Source organism: Telmatherina bonti (assembly GCF_933228915.1).
Source record: "Telmatherina bonti genome assembly, chromosome: 12".
Classification (NCBI taxonomy): Eukaryota; Metazoa; Chordata; class Actinopteri; order Atheriniformes; family Telmatherinidae; genus Telmatherina; species Telmatherina bonti.
Window position 1 is genome coordinate 33,194,739 of NC_136610.1, and position 22,067 is coordinate 33,216,805.

The 22,067-nt window shown below is 40.0% G+C and overlaps 3 protein-coding genes across 4 annotated transcripts; 2 read left to right on the plus strand and 1 right to left on the minus strand.

Annotated features, from left to right (window-relative positions):
• Positions 1-3,336: 3,336 nt before the first annotated feature.
• nxt2 (nuclear transport factor 2-like export factor 2) lies at positions 3,337-5,546 on the minus strand. 2 transcript variants are annotated; one of them, XM_079249599.1, is made up of 5 exons: positions 5,349-5,546; positions 5,102-5,188; positions 3,780-3,924; positions 3,575-3,589; positions 3,337-3,484 (listed from the first exon to the last, which is right to left on the minus strand). In XM_079249599.1, exons 1-5 carry the CDS (start codon positions 5,373-5,375, stop codon positions 3,405-3,407), a joined length of 354 nt encoding a protein of 117 aa, XP_079105725.1. In that variant the 5' UTR covers positions 5,376-5,546; the 3' UTR covers positions 3,337-3,404. The 2 variants fall into 2 exon arrangements, with proteins under 2 accessions (XP_079105725.1, XP_079105724.1); XM_079249598.1 differs by having other exon boundaries at positions 3,337-3,589.
• A 224-nt stretch (positions 5,547-5,770) lies between these two features.
• On the plus strand, positions 5,771-9,430 carry psmd10 (proteasome 26S subunit, non-ATPase 10). Its single transcript, XM_079249494.1, has 5 exons — positions 5,771-5,971; positions 6,056-6,154; positions 6,318-6,464; positions 8,201-8,367; positions 8,573-9,430. Exons 1-5 carry the CDS (start codon positions 5,858-5,860, stop codon positions 8,724-8,726), a joined length of 681 nt encoding a protein of 226 aa, XP_079105620.1. The 5' UTR covers positions 5,771-5,857; the 3' UTR covers positions 8,727-9,430.
• A 4,893-nt stretch (positions 9,431-14,323) lies between these two features.
• Positions 14,324-19,268, plus strand: xiap (X-linked inhibitor of apoptosis). The gene is made up of 8 exons (XM_079249585.1): positions 14,324-14,454; positions 16,102-16,389; positions 16,487-17,048; positions 17,175-17,274; positions 17,387-17,462; positions 17,978-18,017; positions 18,123-18,290; positions 18,499-19,268. Exons 2-8 carry the CDS (start codon positions 16,150-16,152, stop codon positions 18,690-18,692), a joined length of 1,380 nt encoding a protein of 459 aa, XP_079105711.1. The 5' UTR covers positions 14,324-14,454; positions 16,102-16,149; the 3' UTR covers positions 18,693-19,268.
• The last annotated feature ends 2,799 nt before the right edge of the window (positions 19,269-22,067 follow it).

Genomic DNA, 22,067 nt, shown 5'->3' on the forward strand with positions numbered 1-22,067 from the left:
GTCATGCCAGCATCACAACAGAAACTGATCCACTACAGATCTCCAAACTGAGGCTTTGGACCTTATGTGAACTGGGGAAAAAAAACCTAACCCTAACAGATGATGTCCTGTAAAACTCTTCATCCATTCCATGCAGGCTCTACGAGAGCTGGCTATGAATAGGAATAGTATTTCTGACTCACTATGAATATGACTTTACTCAATTTCACGGGATAAACACATGCAGTCAAAGACACTGATTGTTTCATTTCTCCTGCAATGAAGAGGGCAATTGTGTCGCCCCAGCCCCCTGATCTCGCTGTGGTGACGTACACTAGTGGTTCCACAGGAGTCATCTTAGTCCATGGTGACCTAACTGCACCAATCACAGACTAGGATGACTTTGTGTGCTAAAGCTCACACTGCCAGAAACAGCTTCAAACTCGCCAGTCTGGAGGCGATGGTGAGGGACAGGAGGTTGTCAAAACTGCTGATAGTCATGGACAATCCCTCCCACCCCTTCCACAACACTGTGGACAAACTGAGGAGCAGCTTCAGCAACAGAGTCCTGCATCCCCGTTGCTACAGTGCTATAATATCATAAAAGTAAGACATTTAAGTAGAAGGATGCACTACTGATTTCCTCATCTCAAAAAATTCATTCAACACAAAAGGTAACAACAATGGTAGTTACACCACAACAAAAAATTTGAATGTCTCAATATCTCGTCATGTGCCCTTGAGCATCAATTACAGCTTGACAACGACGTCTCATGCTGTTCACAAGGCAACTTATTGCCTGCTGAGGCATGGCATCCCACTCTTCTTGAAGGGCAGCCCTCGGGTCATTGAGGTTCTGGGGTGCAGGGTTTCGAGCCTCTACACGACGGCTCAGCTGATCCCACAGGTTTTCAATGGGATTCAGGTCTGGAGAGAGTGCAGGCCATTCCATTTGAGGTACACCAGTCTCCAACAGCCGTTCCCTGATGATGCGGCCTCGATGAGCAGGAGCATTGTCGTCCATGAAGATGAAATTAGGCCTGTGCTGTTCATGTAGGGGCACAATCACTGGATTAATGATGTTATTCAGGTAGTATGGGCTTGTCACTGTACCATTCACAAAGTGTAGGGCAGTTCTGTACCAAGTGGACACCCCTGCCCACACTGTGACACCGCCACCACCAAAAGCTGGCCTGGTGACAACAGCGGCTGATGCATAGCGCTCTCCCTGACGTCTCCAACATCGTTGCCGGCCATCATTTCTGCTCAGTGTGAATCGACTTTCATCAGAGAACAGCACTGAGGCCCACTGGTTCCTCGTCCAGCGTAAATGCTCCCTGGCCCATGCAAGACGATGATGCCTGTGCCTGGTGGTGTGGTCAGGTACCCGTGCAGGTCGTCTAGCACGCAGACCACGCTGATGGAAACGGTTTCGAATGGTCTGACGTGACACTTGGGTGCCTCTCACCTCTCTTAAACGTGCCTGGAGTTGAGTGGCATTCATCATCCGGTTTCTCAGGGCAGTGTTCACAATGTAGCGGTCATCAGCACGGGATGTGGCCAAAGGACGTCCACTTCTAGGCCTTTCTGTGACTCTTCCAGTCTCTCCATATCTCTGTTGCAACCTGCTGATGACACTCTGTGACACTCCAAGCTCAGTGGCCACTTCTGTCTGAGAACGTCCTGTTTGAAGCATCGCAATGGCAAGGGACTGTTGTTCCATTGTTAGGTGTCGTCTTGGTCTCATGATGTCAAAATGTGAACAGCATGATGAGGACAACTGTTTAAACACCAGCTCTAATTGAACCAGGACATTTATTGGTCAATTCAAGGATCACACACCTGCCGTGATTTTTGCCGTTAAGCTCCTTGTTAGAGAACAGCAACTTGTGCAAAATTTATTGAAACATTTAACAGTTGGACATGTGCATTTAAAAGCTTAGAGAAGATCACATTAAGTTCACCTGTACAGGTTTGAATGCATTTTAGGCTTGTTGTGAAATTTCACCCAAAAGCTGAATATCCCTAACTTTTTGTGAATAGTGTAACTGTATTAATGCATCATCTCAGGTGCCTACAAAGCTATTCAGTTATATTAACTGTTTTCAATTTAATTTAATCTTATTCTTATTTCTATGCTATATAAATATACTTGCTGGTATGTGTGTGTGTGTTTATGAGACTTATAGTAATACTGTATTTATATTTTATTTTTAATGTATATGCTGCTGCTACAATTCAATTTCCCTACAAAGTAAATCTTAATCTTGAACAGTAATTTTCCAGAAAAATAAAATTAAATCCATTCACTCTTATTAATGTATTATTTATATTCCTTATCACTTTTTTCTTTTACTGTTCAATTCATGAAAACTGTACTTCAATTGTATTCACATTTTTCTCTTTGTGTAATTTTTTCTTTTCCCCCCCTATTTGTTCTTATATAACTTTCAATAAATTCAGGTGTTAAGGGACTAAAATGAACAAAGATACATAAAAAAGTATAAAATACCATCCCGGAAATCACAAAGCCTTTGAGTTCCAAATTAAATAGGAGAGGAACTATCTAAATTGTTGTCTGAAGTCGGTTCAGCTCAGGTAATCCTGCATCTCTGATGGTACGAAGGTGAATTAGTACCAGTGGAACTGGCAGCTAAAGCATTTTCAAAGCATTCGCCAATGCTGAAAGTTTTCATAAGTTTTAGAGCAACGAATGTTTCGGTCCAGAGATCTTTTTCAGGAAAGACAAGACACAAGATAATGACAAGTCACCTGCTGTCTGCTGAAGACAGAGCAGAGATACTCCACAGTGATAAGAGTTGCTCTACTTTAACAGACTGCCGACGTCTGCTGCCATCAAATTCCAGATAACCCAATATTCTTCATGATCTAGTAAAATTTTAGCATTTCAAATGATTTCTGTGTTCTGTTGTGAATAACATATTGGTTTGCATGTTATTGTGTTTATTTACATTTACAATGTGCTAACCTTTTTGGAAACTGGGGTCAATAAAAACCACTCAGGGATGTAGATTGTACATTATATAAGTAGACTATTTAAATCTGGAAACCAAAGAGCTATAGTAGATTGTATCCATTAACTCACCTTTTCTTTCTGCAAAGGACCAAAATATACCAGTACATAAAAAATATCTATTTTTAAAAAATAACACAAAAAAATGTAGTCAAATAGTTTTTTTTTTAAATGCCAGTAAACATGACGGCGTGTGAATAATTCAATTGTAATCATCACATACTTTGTCTAAATTAAAAAGAAAACTGCTTTGAAGTACATTAAAAATATTTTATTTTTTTCATAATAAAAAAAGAAAAAAAAAAGAAAATACAAAAGGACTCATTAATTTCCAAGAAAACTGCAGATGAGAATGTGAGCTTATTCAAGGAAAACGTGTACAAAGGGAGTCTCAGCTGTTCCAGTCTTGAAATCGGAAACAGTCACTTGCAATCTTCCACACAGGCTGGTCGTTGTTGGGTGAAGCCTGAGCTGTTAGAAGAAAGTTCTGGTTGAAGAAACGCTGTTTGTTTCCTTCAAACTTCACTATCCCACCAGTCACCACAAGCAATGTAGTCTGACCTTGGGTTGCTTGTTCTGGGGATGGAGAAATTTAATGCTACATTAATGGGAAAAGGGTACAGTTCCTTCAGACAAATATCTGTTTGTCTTTTTTATCTATTGAAGTCATTCATTTATTTATTTTTTGCATTTACTGACATACACAGTTCATTTGAGTTCACCTACAATAATTTAAAAAATGTTAGTTTAAGACTGCGTCACGTACCGTGGACTGGCTGACAATCCAGGGTTTGAACCTGGAACTCGCTTGATGGTAAGGACTCAAAAAACTGGGCCAGCGCATCTTGCCCTGACACCGCATTCCCATTCCATACCAAGGTGGCCTTGTCAAGGTAGAGTCGGGTCAAGTTCTGAAACACAGGAGCCGGTAAATGATCGGTCCTAAAACTAACAGAAAAAAGTGCTTTCAAACGTATTAATACTTGTGAAAATTTTCCAAGCATTGTCACACAGTCTTTATGTTAGCTTTTACAATGTCACGAAAAAATCCCACAAATTTTTTACATGATGTTCCAAACATAAGAGTCCATTTTACAGAAACTACATATGTAGAACTTCTTGACAACTCTCAGTTGTAGATACAACATTTTGATGTTTAATATTATTTTCATCAGAATATTTTTTTAAAAGCTTCACAAGTTACAAAAAAGTGAATAAAGTGAAGTTGGCCAAGGCTATAAAGTATGCCCAGTCATTGGTCAAGGTCTTTGCGTCAAACTGCTGATTTTCCAGTGGTGAAGTACACAAGTGGATCAGTGATAGCCCATGAGTGTCTTGCCCCAAACATGTATATGATGCAATTTTCCGTTTCATACCAAACCCTCAGTAACTATTATATACTGGAAATTAATTTAAACTTCTTTTTTTTTGTAATTCAATTTTTGATGGTAACAACTTTGTCATGCATCAAACACTTTTCTCGCATGTGCCCTAAACGACTTGGACATGGACAATGTGCTATGAGTCATGTCACAGCAAAAGAAGTCACCCTGACCTCAACCCTCTGGAACTGGTTTGGAATGACCTTCACCAGTGGGTTCGAACTGTGAAGCCAACATATCCACAGCTGCTCTGGGAATGTCTTCAAACTGTATGGGGAGAATTTATTGAAGAGCTAACAGCCAGAAAAACAAAGGTTGGTAGGAGGAACATGTATTTATTTATTATTTTTTTTAATCTAATATCTCTGTAATAATGATCTTGACGTTGAAGAGCATCATCTCCTTCAGAAATTGTTGCTCTCGCTCTCTTTTTCTCTGGTTTAAAGTAAAACTGGGTCATACCAGTTAAACTACTGCTTACACTATATCAGTTCACAGTTTCAAACACATCCAGCATTGTTGTCTTGCCTTAAACTGAGTTATAACTATTTAACCAAATGCGAGTTGTCAGTGCTCTCTGGTGAGTAAACTATGCAACAGCATGGACACACTTCCCATTTAAAGTCACGTCTTTGGCCTCAACTCAACAAAACTATCCCCCGAATATTCTCACTGGTCTTGAATATAAATATAAGAAAAGACTCACCCTCCTTTTCTTATCCATACAGTCGTAATAAATGTTGACAAATTCTTCTGAATATCTGCATGACTGGTCAGCATGAGTCCTAAAATCCTGGAGTCAACCATAATATTTTAAATCGTTATCAATATTATGTTACATATTGTATCTGAACATTTCTATAATAATAATAATTTTTTTAAAGCGCGCATTGATTAGCTTGATTAAACATACTAATATATCGTAAATTGAGTGGTGACCGTCATTTACTTACCAGCGTGGTTGCCATATTTAAAGACATATTAAAAGAAAAAGTACAGATTAACCTCCCAAAATGACAATATTGAACAAATATCGACAAATTCAAAATTTCTTTGCTTTTTTGTCTTGTTCATTTAGCACACACCGCCGCCATCTTTGTTATTGTTTTACTTCCGGCAGACAAAAGCAAACCTACCCAAATAAGACTATGGCGTTTTCTTTCATAAAGAATAAAATGCTTGAGTCTCAGCTTTTTCTTTTTTTGTGTTACATTTTGTTTTAACAATTAAAGAAAAATAGAAGTGGGATACATTGATTAATTTAGAATTTTACATTTAATAATACTAATAAAAAAATATCCGCGCCTCTTTTTTAATTTGAAGACAGGTTTGTCCAAGCGGAAGTGAAGCTCATAATTTCCTGAGTCATTCCTCCTGTTTCAAACGCAGCAATTTCAATATTCCTATCAAGTTTAAGTATAAATCTTATTATTACAAATCTGATTTTTAAAAACATTTAGCAATGGAAGGCTCTGTGTCTAATGTTGAGGTCTGTAATTTTGCATACACTGGACAATATGAGAAATTAAGACAGTGCATTTTATCAGACAAAACACTTGCCTGTAAAACGGATCAGGTAAGAATTTGCAGTCAAAACGAGCATTTGACTTTTATTCATTTTAGTCATCTTGTCTGTACTGAAGACAGTCTCTGATTTCAGGACCGTAGAACCGCTTTGCATTGGGCTTGTTCGGCTGGCCACACCAATATTGTGGAGTTTCTGCTCGATCTGGGAGTTGAAGTAAATTTGCAAGATGATGTATGTCAACCCTTTGTTTGATACGGTATCTTTTCAGAACCACATACTGTGCTTTACAGTTCATTGTAATGTACTCTTTACCCTGTCAAGGTGTGACTTTCCATTTATATTGATCAAAAACATGCTTTTTCCTTGTGTTACCATGTGCTGTTTTACTCTACAGGCCTCGTGGACCCCTCTGCACATTGCTGCATCTGCAGGTAGAGAAGACATTGTGAGATCTCTGATAGCCAAAGGAGCCCAGCTAAATTCAGTAAATCAAAATGGATGCACCCCTCTGCACTATGCTGCCTCTAAGGGCAGATATGAGGTAACACTTAAATTGCAAATACACTTGATAAAACAGTGTTCCCAATCCAGGTCCTTTTTTAACCCTGCTCTGCACTTTAACATACCTGAATGAAATAGAGACTCATTCGCAGGCTGCAAAGAATTCATTCATTCATTCATTTTCCTAACCACTTAATCCAATTCAGGGTCGCAGGGAAGCTGGAGCCTATCCCAGCAGTCTTAGGGCAAAAGGCAGGGTACACCCTGGACAGCTCATCAGTCCATGACAGGGCCACACAACCACTCACTCCTTGGGGCAATTTAGAGTACCCAAACAACCTAACATGCATGCCTTTAGACGGTGGGAGGACGCTGGAGTACCTGGAGAGCCAGAAACAGCGATTTTCTTGCTGTGAGGCCACAGTGCTAACCACCATGCCACCATGCAGCCCACTGCAAAAACTTGATGAAGAAATTCAATAATCTGACTCAGATGTTTGGAGGAGAAACATGTCAAACTCCAGTCCTCAGGGCCAGTATCTAGCAAGTTTTTGTTGTTTCCATCCTCAAACACACCTGATTCAAATCAAATGGATCTAGCAGCTTCTTGTCAACCTGTTCATTCATTTTGTTCAGGTGTTTTGGAGTATGGAGATAACAAAAACCTGCAGGATACTGGCCCTCGAGCACTGGAGTTGAACACCTGTGATGTAGAACATGCAGGGCAGGGGGTCTTGAGGACCTAGATTGAGAAACACGTTGCTAATACCACATGATGTTCTTCCATCACTACACATTCTTAATGTCTTACACATAAAACTTGTTCTGGGTCAGACCAACTTCTTTGAGCTTTGTGACGTGGTGCATTTTCCTTTTCCTCGTCCTATCACAAGATGCGAGACTGTGACCATAAAAGGATGGTACTGATCAGCAAAGACCATGCTCAGCTTGTATCTATTTGCAGAATTGCAACCATTGTGGTGTTTACGATAAAGTTGCCACATTGCTGTAAACCACTAGTTTTCAGAGTGTGAGGTGGGTTTCACTAGTTTCAGAGGAAGCACAGTTGGGATTTAACCAGTTTTGAGGAAGGCAGTGAATGGAGGTGAGGAATTAAGAGTTTCTATTTAACCTTAAAAGCTTTATCAAAAGGAAGAGCCACTCTTCAGTCTCAAACCTAGGAAACTCATTTGAGGTTTCTTTTCTGTGGTTTCATGACACCAACTGGGTTTGCTCAGGAAATTTAGGGTCAAATATCTGACTGTTTACATTTCTTTTACTGACAATATTTTCATAGATTTTGTTAACAAAGCCGAACTCTACAGCACTACAGGAGATACATTTTTCTGTAGACAATTATTTTATAGATGTAAAAGCTGTACTTACATTCCTGGTCTGTGGAAACCTGTGAACCAAACCCAGTTTCCTTTCAGTGGTCCAGCAACATCACCAGTACAAATAACAGTATTGATATAAATTCTAGTTTGTCAGTTTCATTGTCTTACTTGACTTTGGTATGTTACCGAAAATGAACTCTTCAACAAACATGAGATCATGCAACTTGGCATTATTTCTCCCCAACCTTTCCACTAGTTCCAGAAACTCTGCTAAGTTTTGGTCTCAGTTCCTACATGGGACTCCACAAGACTGTCTCAAATGTTGAGCTGAAACCAGAAGGACGAGTTTGGAAAATGCTTATTAAATGTAAAATGAAAAGCCATGACTGTGTGTTTGACTGCACAGGCCTTTGTGTGAAACATTTCTCTTTTTCTGTAGATTGCTTTGCTGTTGCTGGAAAATGGAGCAGACCCCAATGCTACTGACAAATTAGAGTCAACTCCACTTCACAGGGCGTCTGCCAAGGGCAACTACCGCCTCATCCAGCTTCTTCTCAAGCAGAGTGCCTCAACCAACATCCAGGACTCGCAGGGCAACACTCCACTGTATGTGTTCATCAGCAAATTCACACAAAGGCATTTTTCATCAATGAAAACATGTTTTCTTACATATTTTGTTTGATATTTATCATTCAGAGGTGTTTTCAATATAACTTGATATGAACTCAATACCATTAAATTTAAAAGCTTGTAGAAAATTTTGGATTTATAATTTTCCCTTTGTTCAGTTTATTTATTTTTCTTATTTCAGCCACCTTGCATGCGACGAGGAGCGTGTGGAAGCAGCCAAGCTGCTGGTAGAGCATGGGGCCAGCATTTATATAGAGAACAAGGAAGAGAAGACCCCCCTTCAGATGGCCAAGGGTGGTCTGGGAAACATACTACGCCGGATTGTAGAGGGATGATGCTTTCACTGACCTGTTGGACGTGTTTCGGCTGAAATCCCCGCTCTTGCCGAGTAACATCATGAGAATTGTTATGCTACTCGGCCCTCGTTTGGCAGCCTGTCGTTACAAGTGGAAGAAGAGGCAGTGTCGAGGGGAAAAGTTGGACCATGTTGCATTTTCATCTGTGGAAATGGCCATTAAACATGTCAGATGTCTGTCCAACAACAGAGCTTATTTTCTGTGAGGGCTGAAGTATTAATGACCAAATGAAAACAAGTGTTGGAAAAAATACATTTGGAATAAATGTCTTGTAAGCAAATGGGGCATGAATAGATTGGATGTAATGAATGCAGCAGTAGCTGCTGTCTGTATAGTTTACTCCATATCTGTCAGTGTAGTTAACCTAGTAGCTAGCTGACATAATCTTAACATTACATTATATTTATTTAGTAAAGGCTTGTATTCAAGCAACCTATAAATAAAGTGCCTATTAGGGTTTTGTTATCTTGTACAAAAACACTTCAGTATAGGTCTCTTCCCACCCTTTTGCTATATTCCCTATATATTATGCTGTATAGAGACATGTTTGTTTTGCAGGTAGATAGAGTCACTTTAAGCTGGTTTAAATTTATATTTGAGGAGTTTCCAAATCTCTCCATAGTTAGTTTAGGAGTTCCACAGGGTTCTATGCATTGAACAAGGATTTTACCCTGTATGAACCCCTTTTTGCCAGTTTTATTGGGTAACACTGGTTACATTTTTTTTTTTGCCATGCAAATGACCCATAGTTATACTTCATGTGTTAGTGAACTTTCATACTAACAAAACCTTATGTTTGCTAAAGGCAAAAATGCCTTTTAGTCTTCTAAATAAACAAAGAACACTTTGGCTTTTAACATATCAAACAGACAATGAAGTAATAGAATTCTTCTACTGAGGAATTTTTGGTCATAACATGTTACTTCATTCATAAAACAACTATTTAGAACCACCTTCTGTCACTTGGACAGCATGTGCTATGTCTCAAAGTGAGGAAGACAAACCAGTCCATTCCATAAGGTACATTTGGCTGAGCTATCATCAGTATGTACTCATAACCAATGGCCTCCGACTGAATAACAGCAGATAACCTGACTATCCTTGTGATAAGGCCGTTTTTCTCTCTACTGTGAAATGGAAGTCGTCTTACTCTGCTTAGGAATGAAGGGTGATCTTGGGACCAACAGAAATATCTTTCTTATATTTTCAGATATACTTAGCACAAAAGGTAATTAATTTGTGTTTGGTTAGTTATGTCTTCCCTTTGAAAATGCCAATTGGTCCAGTTGTAAAGCCTGATTAGTCACCGAACAATCGTGGCAAAATGATGTGTGAGTAAAGGAAAAATAAGACTGTTTACAGGCTGGGTATTTAAAAAAAAATAAAAAAAATAAAAAACAGTGTTGCATTTATTTTGACATTCAGCACTAAAATTTGTAACTTCCCTCTGTGCAGTCCAGCCATTGTGCTTAGCAGCTTCTCCTATATAACATGATTATAATTTGACATTTCCTACTCAGTTGTACAGTTCATAGATTAATTCGAACAGGATTATTTTTAAAAAATCCAAATAACATAGGCCTATGTGTACAATATTCAATGTTGACCTTTCAACGTCTGACCATATCCTCTGTTATTCATTCAAGACTGAGAACACCGCTGCACACACCCTGCAAGAGAATTGCAATGTAGGCATGTGTCCTGAAACAATGACCAAACATCTTCATCAGAAGAAACATTTTAAATTGATTACTATAATTATGAAACAAAAACTGGATAATATTTGCCCATAACTCACCCCTCTAAACAAAAGGTAATATAAAGCTCAGGAGGAAGCTAGCTTGGAGAGATATTGCATTTAGTGCCCCCCAAAGACTACTAAAATTCCCTGCAATTTATAAATAGTGTGTGTTTTGTAGTTGTGTGTGTGTATACAGTTATATAAAGTGCCATGAGTACCTTATAAGAATCTTAGCAGTTTGATTAGAATCGTATCCAATTGCAGAATTGCTACCATCGTGCTTTTTGCGTCAAAGTTTCCATTTTGCCCTAAACTACTGGTTTCATAGTGTAAGGTAGGCCTCATGTGTTTTGGAGGAAGCATGCGGGGGATTTAACCAGTTCCGGGGAAAGCAGTGAATTGAAATGAGGAACTGATTGTTTCTGTTGTGGTTAAAGAGCTTACATACAGTAGATTGGAATGTTTGACTGTTTTTTTTTTACGGTCTAAAGCTAATATCTACCCCAGGATTGATTTGTGATGTGTTTCTTGTCATGTGGACAAATGAGACAACAGTATTTGATCATTTTGATTCAGTTGCAATGGGGGGTATGAGGTAATTACAGCCACAGATGTGTACGTGGATTTATCTTGACTAAGCTAAAAGGTATATATGTAGAATTTTTATTTATTTTCCCAAAACTTTGCTCGAACCACTATGCCACCGTGCTGCCATTGTGACCACCTTCATTCCACAAGACAGTTCCACAAGTCTCACATATCTGTCCAGCATTTGTCACATGCCAAATCTACGAGGAAGGAGTTTGAAAATGTTAACTGATATTTTCTTCTCAAGTACACTGATCTGTCTTTGAGTAAAACATTTAGCCCATCTTGCAGATTACTTTGCTGTTTGCTGTTTTACTTTGCTCTATGTGTTCAGCAAATTCTTAACATTGCTCAGGGGCCTACAGTGGTTCACCTGTGTTGGCACTCCAGGGTCTCAAACCGGGGTCATCCAGATCAAACCTGACTTCTGCAAAAAACAATTCCGCTAAAATTGCCAAGAGTGTCCTGGCATTTTTTCTTTAGGAAGAGTAACTCAATTATTTTATTGGGCTATTTTCTATAATATGTACACTGTTAAAAAAATAAAGGGAATAAAGGCTGCAATGCTAATGACCACACCACTGCAACCTGGAAAAAGAAGATAAACCTTAATACACTGCTCAAAAAAATGAAGGGAGCACCTAAACAACACAATGTAACTCCAAGTCAATTTCACATGCTGTTGTGCAAATGGAATAAACAACAGGTGGAAATTATAGGCAATTGGCAAGGTACACCCAATAAAGGTGTGGTTCTGCAGGTGGTGACCACAGACCACTTCTCAGATCCAATGCTTTCTGGCTGATGTTTTGGTCACTTTTGAATGCTGGTGGTGCTTTCACTGTAGTGGTAGCATGAGACGGAGTCTACAACACACACAAGTGGCTCAGGTAGTGCAGCTCATCCAGGATGGCACATCAATGCGAGCTGTGGCAAGAAGGTTTGCTGTATCTGTCAGCGTAGTGTCCAGAGCATGGAGGCGCTACCAGGAGACAGGCCAGTACATCTGGAGACGTGGAGGAGGCCGTTGGGGGGCAACAACCCAGCTGCAGGATCGCTACCTCCTTCTTTGTGCAAGGAAGAACAGGAAGAGCACTGCCAGAGCCCTGCAAAATGAGCTTCAGCAGGCCACAAATGTGCATGTGTCTGCTCAAACGCTCAGAAACAGAATCCATGAGGGTGGTATGAGGGCCCAACGTCCACAGGTGGGAGTTGTGCTTACAGCCCAACACCGTGCAGGACGTTTAGCATTTGCCAGAGAACACCAAGATTGGCAAATTCGCCACTGGTGCCCTGTGCTCTTCACATTCCCCAGACCTGAATCCAATTGAGAACATCTGGGACATCATGTCTCGTTCCATCCACCAACCTCAAGTTGCACCACAGACTGTCCAGGAGTTGGCGGATGCTTTAGTCCAGGTCTAGGAGGAGATCCCTCAGGAGAACATCCGCCGTCTCATCAGGAGCATGCCCAGGCATTGTAGGGAGGTCATACAGGCACGCAGAGGCCACACACACTACCGAGCCTCATTTGGACATGTTTAAAGGACATTGCATCAAAGTTGGATCAGCCTGTAGTGTGTTTTTCCACTTTCATTTTGAGGATAACTCCAAATCCAGACCTCCATGAGTTGATACATTTGATTTTCATTGATAATCTTTGCGTGATTTTGTTGTCAGCACATTCAGCTATGGAAAGAACAAAGTATTTAATAAAAACATTTCATTCATTCAGATCTTAAATGTGTTACTATAGTGTTCCCTTTATTTATTTGAGAAGTGTATATCTCTTTCAGGTCATGTGGGCAGCAGCCTCAGCAGGGAAGCCCAGACTTTCCTCTCCCCAGCCACATTTGCCAGCTCTTCATGGGGGATCATGAGGTGTTACCAGGCCAGCTGAGAGATTTCATCCCTCCAACGTGTCCTTGGTATTCCCTGGGATCTCCCCCCCGCAGGGACGTGTCCAGATCACCTCCCCAGGGAGGCGTCCAGGGGGCATCCTAACTAGATACCCGAGCCACTTCAACTGGCTCCTATCAATGCAGCGGCTCTACTTTGAGCCCTTCTCAGAGGACTGAGCTTCTCACCCTATTTCTAAGGGAGAGCCCAGCTACCTTGTAGAGGAAACTCATTTCAGCCGCCTGTATTCGTGATCTCGTTCTTTTGGTCACTACCCACAGCTCATGACCATTAGTGAGGTAGTTCGTGCGGCTACCTTACAGGGGAGGGGTGGGATTGTACTCTCCCACAGTCCATATAAATCACAAATACACTATAAAAAAACAACAAAAATGTAAATAAATAATCCTGTATCTTGACTGTTTTATGAGTATGTTTGTTTGTCCAGGGCAATCATTGCCCCTGCCTGAAGCCAACAGATTTGCCCCAAGACTGTTTGTAATTTTGATTGATTTGTTATTTAGTTCAATTAATTTTTGAGTGATATAAATTACAAAGCTGAAGCGGTTGAAATATGTTTTCCTGACACTTTTTTTCAGGTGGACTTTTTGGTTTGTAATGCATTTTTCAGTTGTTGGTAATGATCTGCCCCTGCTTTGCATCTCTAACCATTAATAGATATTCCAATCTCTTCTTTTGAAGGCCAGATAAAACTTTAAATCTGTGTTGGCACTGGCAGTCTAAACAGCTATATGTGTTATTGTGTTTATTTTGACCAATGTGTGGAATTGTTTGCCTTTTTTTTCTTTTTGACATATTTCCTTTATTAATTCTGTGTGATATGCAAGGCTGGATAATCCAAAGAGCCATATGGGCATAGGCCCAGGGGCCCATGCCCACTTGGGGCCCACATAGGGAAAACACCAGCAGTTTGGACATAAAACAAAATGTATATAAAAGCCAGTTAGTTACACCACAGTGTCTAGTGTGTTGCTATTAGTACCACTGGCAGAGAAATGTTAGAAATGTTGTGTCAAAGTGTATCATTCTCAATTTTCACAATATTGCAGTGGGGAAGGGGGCCCCTGGAACACTCTGGGCCCAGGGGCCTGTGTACTTTTAATCCGGCCCTGGTGAGATGCATAAATGGGGAAATCTAGGTGCTTGCCATTGATAAAAAGTGAAAGCCGTTGTGTTGGGAAAACCCCCGTGTCCTTAACGGTCCCTAAAAGCAACTGAACTACAGTTCAAACGAGGCAGAGGCGCCACAATAGGAAATTCCTAATTTCATGACGTATGTACGTATGCACGTATGAGGTGGGCTCGGCTACGTACGGGAACGCGCACGGATTCTCTTTTACTTCCTGAAAGGGAGGTCAAATAAATTCTCTTGACATCGCAATCTTTATCTGGGTGATGTTCACACCGAAAGACTGACTGTAACTACGAAAAGAAGACCTGTGCACTGAGTATCACAAGGTAAAATCTACATTTATTTCAATAGTTGACTTACTTCACGTCCTAGCCGTTAAGCTAACGTAGCTAGCAGGCGTTTGTCGCTAGTTTTCTTAAACCCGCTTTACGAGTGAAACATTACCCATGAAGATCATATTGTTTTTTACACTTACGGAAACTATAAGCATACGTTTAAACAACCAACATGTTTTATTACTTTTATACGACCAAAATGTTTTAATAGTCTTAATGCAGAACTGTAGAGGCGTTTAAAATTTTAGCAAAACGTCAGCTGTCAGGCTGGAACTGCACGCAGTGATCTGTTTATTGTTCAACGCAAAGCTGCGGGAATGCTCTGGGCTTTGCGGGACACGTAGTTAAAGTCCTGACATTTATGTGCTTGCATATCTACCTAATGCAAGTAATTTGTGAACATGCAAGGTACAGCGTCCTAAAAAGAATGATCGATCATTGTGATTGCCCTTTTGACACTAAAGGCAGTGCCAAGATCACATGTTACTCCTGTCATTCAAGTAAATATAACACTCTAAAGATAACATCTGACCACATCAGCACACTGTTGCTTAATCAGGGCTGTTGCATTGTGGTTTTGGAAAATGAAGAGACCAAAAGGAATAATGTAGTCAGGCTATATGAGTCAACATACTTAGAATATTTTCTGTCATCAGAGGATGTGATATATTCCTCCCTTGATGTGTTGAATGATATTGAAATGTACAGTATGTACCTTTTGAGTTTAGATATGTCTTCTCCCCTTGTGTTCACATTTAATCAGTATGCCTGTGTAATGCAATCCACATATTTATGCTTTGCCTCACTGCCCTACCTGTATATCATCCATCTTTGGAACATAGTGATAGGTTACACCCTTTGGGGTGTATTGCAGTTTAGTTATGCCAGTGTTTTATAACCACTGTGCCGTGGTGCACTACTGTACTGTGAGGAGTATCAGGTGTGTCATGAGAAATTACCCAATTTAATTGTTCTAAAAAGCAGCTCTGTCTCAATCCGAACATGTCCCAGTGAAAGACAATATCCCTTCTTGTGTTTATCTGATTTCTATTCAAGAAGCTTTGATGAGATGGACTTTATATTCATTATTTGGACTTAAAAAAAACAAACCCAAAAACATTTTGGTTTTTGGTGTCCCTTGTGATTTTTTAGTGAAAAAAGTGTGCCTTGGCTCAAAAAAGGTTGAAAAACACTGAGTTATGCTACTTTGTTTTTCCAGTGCCCCTCCCTCACTTGGGATATTCAGCAGCTCCATTCTCTTAAAGGCATAGTGATCCTCTAAGACACAGGTGTCAAACTCCAGTCCTCGAGGGCCGGTATCCTGCAGGATTTTGTTGTCTCCATCCTCCAACACACCTGACCAACATTCATGAATAGGTTGATGAGAAGCTGCTGGATCCATTTCATTTGAATCAGCTGTGTTGGTAGAGAGAAACAACAAAAACCTGCTGGATACCGGCCCTCGAGGACTGGAGTTTGACACCCCTGCTTAAGAGGATATGCAAATCAGCTACCGGAATTTGTGTATTGGCACACATAACAATAAGCTTCTCTTCTTCTGGATTTTTTTTTTTTAAATAGGTATTTAACTAATGCGGATAAGTAACACTTAAAGCATTTTTCCTCTTTTATCTGCAGATCTTTTGTTCATCAAATTCACTCACGCAGCAGCTTCCTTCTCCAAACATGTGTGATCCAAGACAAGATGGGTTTCTTGAAACGGACAACTTGGCAGACTTTTCCCGGATGAACAATCGCTTGGAGTCGTTCCGTGGCTCTTCTCTCACTCAGCAGGTGTCAGCAGAACGACTAGCCCGGGCTGGCTTCTACTTCACCGGCCATGCTGACCGCGTGTGCTGTTTCAGTTGCCAGAAGACTGTGGAAAACTGGTGCACGGGGGACACACCTGTAGAAAGGCACAAAGAGGTAATCATATGTATATATTAGGAGAAAATATGGTTAATAGTTTTGTTTTTCTCCTTTTCTAAGTGGCTAAGTCCTATGTGTCTTTTTTTTGCAACAGGCTTCCCCCACATGCAAGTTTCTAAACTGCATCCACCGAAATACTTATAATCTGACTCCTGACACCCCTCTACCCAACGGCTCCATCTACAACGAAAGTGCAGAAGACATGCAATATCGTTTGAGAACAGGATCTGTAGTTGATGACACCCCTTACCCCATGTTTCCTCACATGAAGAGTGAAGAAACCCGGCTTCAGACCTTTTCTTCATGGCCCTTAACATCTCCTGTGACGCCTCGGGATCTGGCCCAGGCTGGCCTCTTCTACTTAGGGGACAGTGACCGGGTGCAATGTTTCTGCTGCGGTGGCATGCTGACTGGCTGGGAAATTGGTGACACTGCCTGGGGAGAACATACCAAATATTATTCCAACTGCTTCTTCACCCTTGGGCACGATGTGGGCAACATACCACTGCAGGGGGGTGAGGGGGAGAGCAGTAGTAGTCAGGATGTGAATGCTCATGTCAATATGGAGAATTTCGAAGAGAGGCTTGCCAGCTTCGCAGGGATCCAGCACCCCATTGAGCATGAGAGGCTGGCCAGAGCTGGTTTCTACAGCACAGGTAGATCATAGATATTTAACCAAAAAGAGCTATTTGTTAGGACTAGTGCAACATTTCAATTCTGAGAAGTCTTCCTGTCCTTCTTCATAACAAGGACTTAGGCAAGTTTTAATTTGGTGTTTGCAGGTACAGGAGACAAGGTGCTATGTTTCTCCTGTGGTGGAGGTTTGAAAGGTTGGCAGCCTGAAGAAGACCCTTGGGAGGAACATGCCAAACACTACCCAGGGTAAGAATACCCATAAATCTTTTTTTCCTCTTCATTATAATTTTAGATTTACTGCTCATGTTGCAGTGTCATTTTCTTCAGCTTTAATACAATTTCATGTTATTTCTATTAGATGCAACTTCCTGTTAGAGGAAAAAGGACCAGAATTTGTGAACAACATCCAGTTGCAAGGACCCAGAAATGGAGCTGTAAGCATTCATTAATATGATTTTATGTCTGGCTATATGACAATATATAATCTATTTTTAGTGAAACCATTTTAGACAGTTTTGGTTTGTATTATGGTTAATCTGATTAAGACCCAAAATGTAGCTTTGAGTAAATCTTTTTTCGAGTGAAAATCAAATATATATTTTTAAGGGTGCTTGTGCCAAAATAATTTTATTAGGATTAGAACTATTGAGAAAACGACCACCTTTTTAGTTATGTTTCCTTTATTTGGATCTATTGGTAAAGGACATGTCTGGAGAGGAAAACGTTTAAAACGCATCCCAGCACATTGAATGTGCTTTTTAAATCAGTTTTAATTGTTTGTTGAAATATTAATGCACTTTGCTCTGTGATATGTTGTATTTAAACAAATAATTTATTTAGTATGTAAACATAGTAAATAAATTGTTCTTTTCTGAGGTGATACCAACAACAGGCTTTTGTTTTATTTAACCCGTGTTGATAATAACTATATGAATCTGTTTGCTTCCAGACTTCAAGTCACCAGAATGGATTTTCAGGCAATACAAATGGTAAATACTAAAATATTTTGATTCCGTTAAAAGAAAAAAAGAAAAGATTGTGTAGCTATTGTAGCCCTTAGCTTTGGAAAACAACAATTTTCTTTCTGTTTTCAGAGGTGCTGCGGTCAGATATTGCCCAGAAAGTAATAGCTATGGGTATTGATCCCAGCACGGTGGAGAAGACCATCTTGGAGAAAATGAAAACGGGTTCAAGCTACTCCAGTGTGGAGGCACTTGTGGAAGACTGCCTTGAAAGTCATGATGACAGGACACAAGAGCAAGGTAGCGTATTTTCAGTCCTCAGCAACAGCGACTTCTGCACTGCGGTGTTTGTTTTTTTATTACAATGAGGTTTCTATCTACTCTTTAAGTTATTTAAGAATATTTTAGTAAGTTAACCTCAGTGCCACGTTTTTTTCTTAAAATTAGGTGCAAACAGATTTTTTTGTGATGAGGGGAAAGAAAAAAGTTTTTTCCATCTTTCTTTCAGATGAGGACCCGCTTGAGAAACTACGGAAGCTGCAAAGGGAAAAACAGTGCAAAATCTGCATGGACAGAGATATTGCCATCGTCTTCATCCCGTGTGGTCACCTGGTCAGTTGCAAGCAGTGTTCAGATTCGCTCGTCAAGTGTCCGATCTGCTGTCAAGCTATCATGCAGAAGATCAAAACGTATGTTGCTTAAGACAACCGCAGGCTCTTGCCTGCCATGGATGCTGCTCTATTAAAACTTGTAATATAATGTATGATGTGTTGGAGATTGGCTGTAATATATTCAAGGGTTGTGTTGTATGTATTCATATTCGAATGAAAAACACACTATCTCAAGAAGCAAATATTTTCACAACCACGAGATGGTAATATTTTAATATAAACAAGATTTTTTGTTTTTAAGTCTTTCATGACAACTGACACTTGTAAATACTAATGGATGAGTCCTGTTTAGCAACACTGCTCTTTTTTTTGCCAGACGTGCCTTTTTTTTCTCTTTTTTTTAAAGATTTCTGTGCTCAAACATTTTATCCAAACTTTATGTAAACAGAGCAAAGGGCGTCATGTTAGTCAGGTACTTTCACTTGTTTCTCATTTGCTTTGTTGTGTGTATTCAATTTTAAGAACCTGTTTTATTTCTATGAATGAATGCTGCATTGTATTAACCCATGTAAAAATGCTTAAAACTTTATTTTAGATTTAATCAACTGTAGTTCATAGTCTACAACAAATCAGTTTGGTGTTATATCATTTTACCATTCCATCATGTAGTCTCTTATCAAGGCTAAATAAATCATAAATGATTTCAAATTATTTCTTTAACATTTTTAAACTATTTTAACAAGTTATATTTAGTCAAATATGTTTCTTTAATTTTCTTTGGAATTTGAAAAAAACACTGATTCATAAAAGCATTTTGTATGCAGTATATTGGTAAATTTAGTTTGTTTTACTAAAAAATACAAATGTATAGGCTGTAAACTCCCGAAATGTCTTATTAAAAAAAACAACCCCCCCCCCCCCCCCCCCCCCCCCCCCCCCGCAATATTAATAGGCTATTTTCACTGCATTCCCTGTGCCAATTTAAACTTGACAGCTGGTTTTTATCCTAAATTAGTCCAATGGGGAAAAAAAGGTTAATTCTTTCAATACTGCTTAGACCAAGTCAGGATCATGGAGAAGCAGGGGCCCATCCCAGCAAGTAGCAGGTGAGAGACAGGATACACCCTGGACAGGTCAGGTCGTCAGGCCAACACAGCGAGACAACTGTTCACTCCCAGGGAGAATTTAAGTGTGACCAATTAGCCTAACATTTTCAAGTCTTTGGAAGTCAGAGTACTCAGAAAACTCATGCATACGCAGGGTGAACATGCAAACGCTGCACCAAAAAGCCATTGTTTAAACCTACCACCAGCTGAGGTTTGAACCAGCAACTATCTTGCTGTGAAGCTGCAATGCTAAAGACCACACCACTGTGCAGCCTACTAAAAAAAAAAAAAAAGAATTTCCTCTGTAGGTAATGAGACCTTATAATATCTGACTTTGACAAGAGTGAGGTAAGGTAGGTAGGTGTGTGAATATTTGTACACACCACTCAAAAAAAAAAAGGGAACACTAAAGTAACACATTGTAGATCTGAATAAATATTTTTATTAAATACTTTGTTCTTTCCATAGCTGAATGTGCTGGCAACAAAAATCACACAAACATGATCAATAAAAAAAATCTAAAGTATCACCCCATGGAGGTTTGGATTTGAAGTTATACTCAAAATGAAAGTGGGAGAAAAAAAAAACAAACTACAGGCTGATCCGACTTTGATGTAATGTCCTTTAAACAAATCGAAATGAGGCTCAGTAGTGTGTGTGGCCTCAGTGTGCCTGTATGACCTCTCTACAACACCTGGGCATGCTCCTGATGAGGTGGCAGATGTTCTCCCGGACCTGGACTAAAGCATCCGCCAACTCCTGGACAGTCTGTGGTGCAACTTGGCGTTGATGGACGTCGGGACCTCATGGAGTCTGTTTCTGATTATTTGAGCAGACACATGCACATGAGTGGCCTGCTTGAGCTCATTTTGCAGGGCTCTGGCAGTTCTTCTGTTTCTCCTTGCACAAAGAAGGAGGTAGCGATCCTGCTGCTGGGTTGTTGCCCCCCCCCAACGGCCTCCTCCATGTCTCCTGATGTACTGGCCTGTCTCCTGGTAGTGCTTCCATGCTCTGGACACTACACTGACAGACACAGCAAACCTTCTTGCCACAGCTCGCATTGATGTGCCATCCTGGATGAGCTGCACTACCTGAGTCACATTTGTTGTAGACTCTGTCTCATGCTACCACTAGAGCGAAAGCACCACCAGTATTCAAATAATAAATAATTGACAAACAAAAATAATTTCCTGATACACCAAGCTTCTTTCTCTCTCTCTTATTTCCCCTTCCACCCCCCCTATAACAGTGTTGCCTCATTAACATGTATGTCTCCTGTCTCAGCAGGTCTCCATGGCCAGGATTAGCAGTTCCTATTGTCTGTTGTCTTTCTGTCCTCTTCCCGCCACACAGCAGAGGCAGATGGCTGCCTGTCTTTGAGCCGGGTGCTGTCGGAGGTTTCCTTCCTGTTCAAAGGGAGTTTTTTCCTTCCCACTGTCGCCAGTGTGCTTGCTCAGGATGGGAGAACTCAATCTGTTGGTTTCCTTATATAGGCTATTATGAATTGGCTTTCATTATGTTTTTTTTTTCCTGTCTGTAAAGCGTTTTGAGATTGCATTGCCGTGATTTGACGCTATATAAATAAAGTTGAACTGAATTGAAAAGCCACAATCGAGACACGTGCTTTTTTAATGCAAGGGAGTTTAGTAAAAGCGCTTGTTATATGTGATTTCTAGTATGTCAACCCAGAGGTGCCATATGGGGGGGGGGGGGGGGGGCAGGGGCTTTAATGGTTTTCTATATAAGAAAACCATTAAACCTTTACTTAAAATAATAAATACTTTTTTCAATGGTTGTAATAAAATATAGCAGTAATATAAACTGATAAACCATTTATATAAAAACCCATGATGTATGCACTGTGATTTAATCCTTTATAGGGCACTCAAAGAAAGAAGTTCAAATTAGAAATTTGAACCTAAAATTGTCGTTCTGGTATGTACCAAGACCTCAATTCTGTTGTTACATTAACAACAAAAAAAAAGTTTCATGCTGAATATGAAAAGAAACAAAGTGATCAAAAATAGTCACTTGCCCCATGAAGGGTTAAACACAGCACTAGATCTTTATTATTCCCATGAAAAGCTATTTTTTTTTTATCAGCTTGAAGCAAAAACAAAAATCTAAAATTTGCGATTAAGTGGTGGGGTCTATGCCATTGTCTTTCATAGGGCCCAAAATTCCTGGCGGTGCACCCGCAAGGGAGTGTATGACTTTATTATAAAGCGATTGTTATAAATGATTTTCAATATGTCAACCTTTCAAACATGTCGGATTATAAAGATCTCGGGGCGATTTTCCCGTACAGCTGTGAAAAATCACGCAAGACGCGCACACACAGAAAGAAAGAAAGAAAGAAA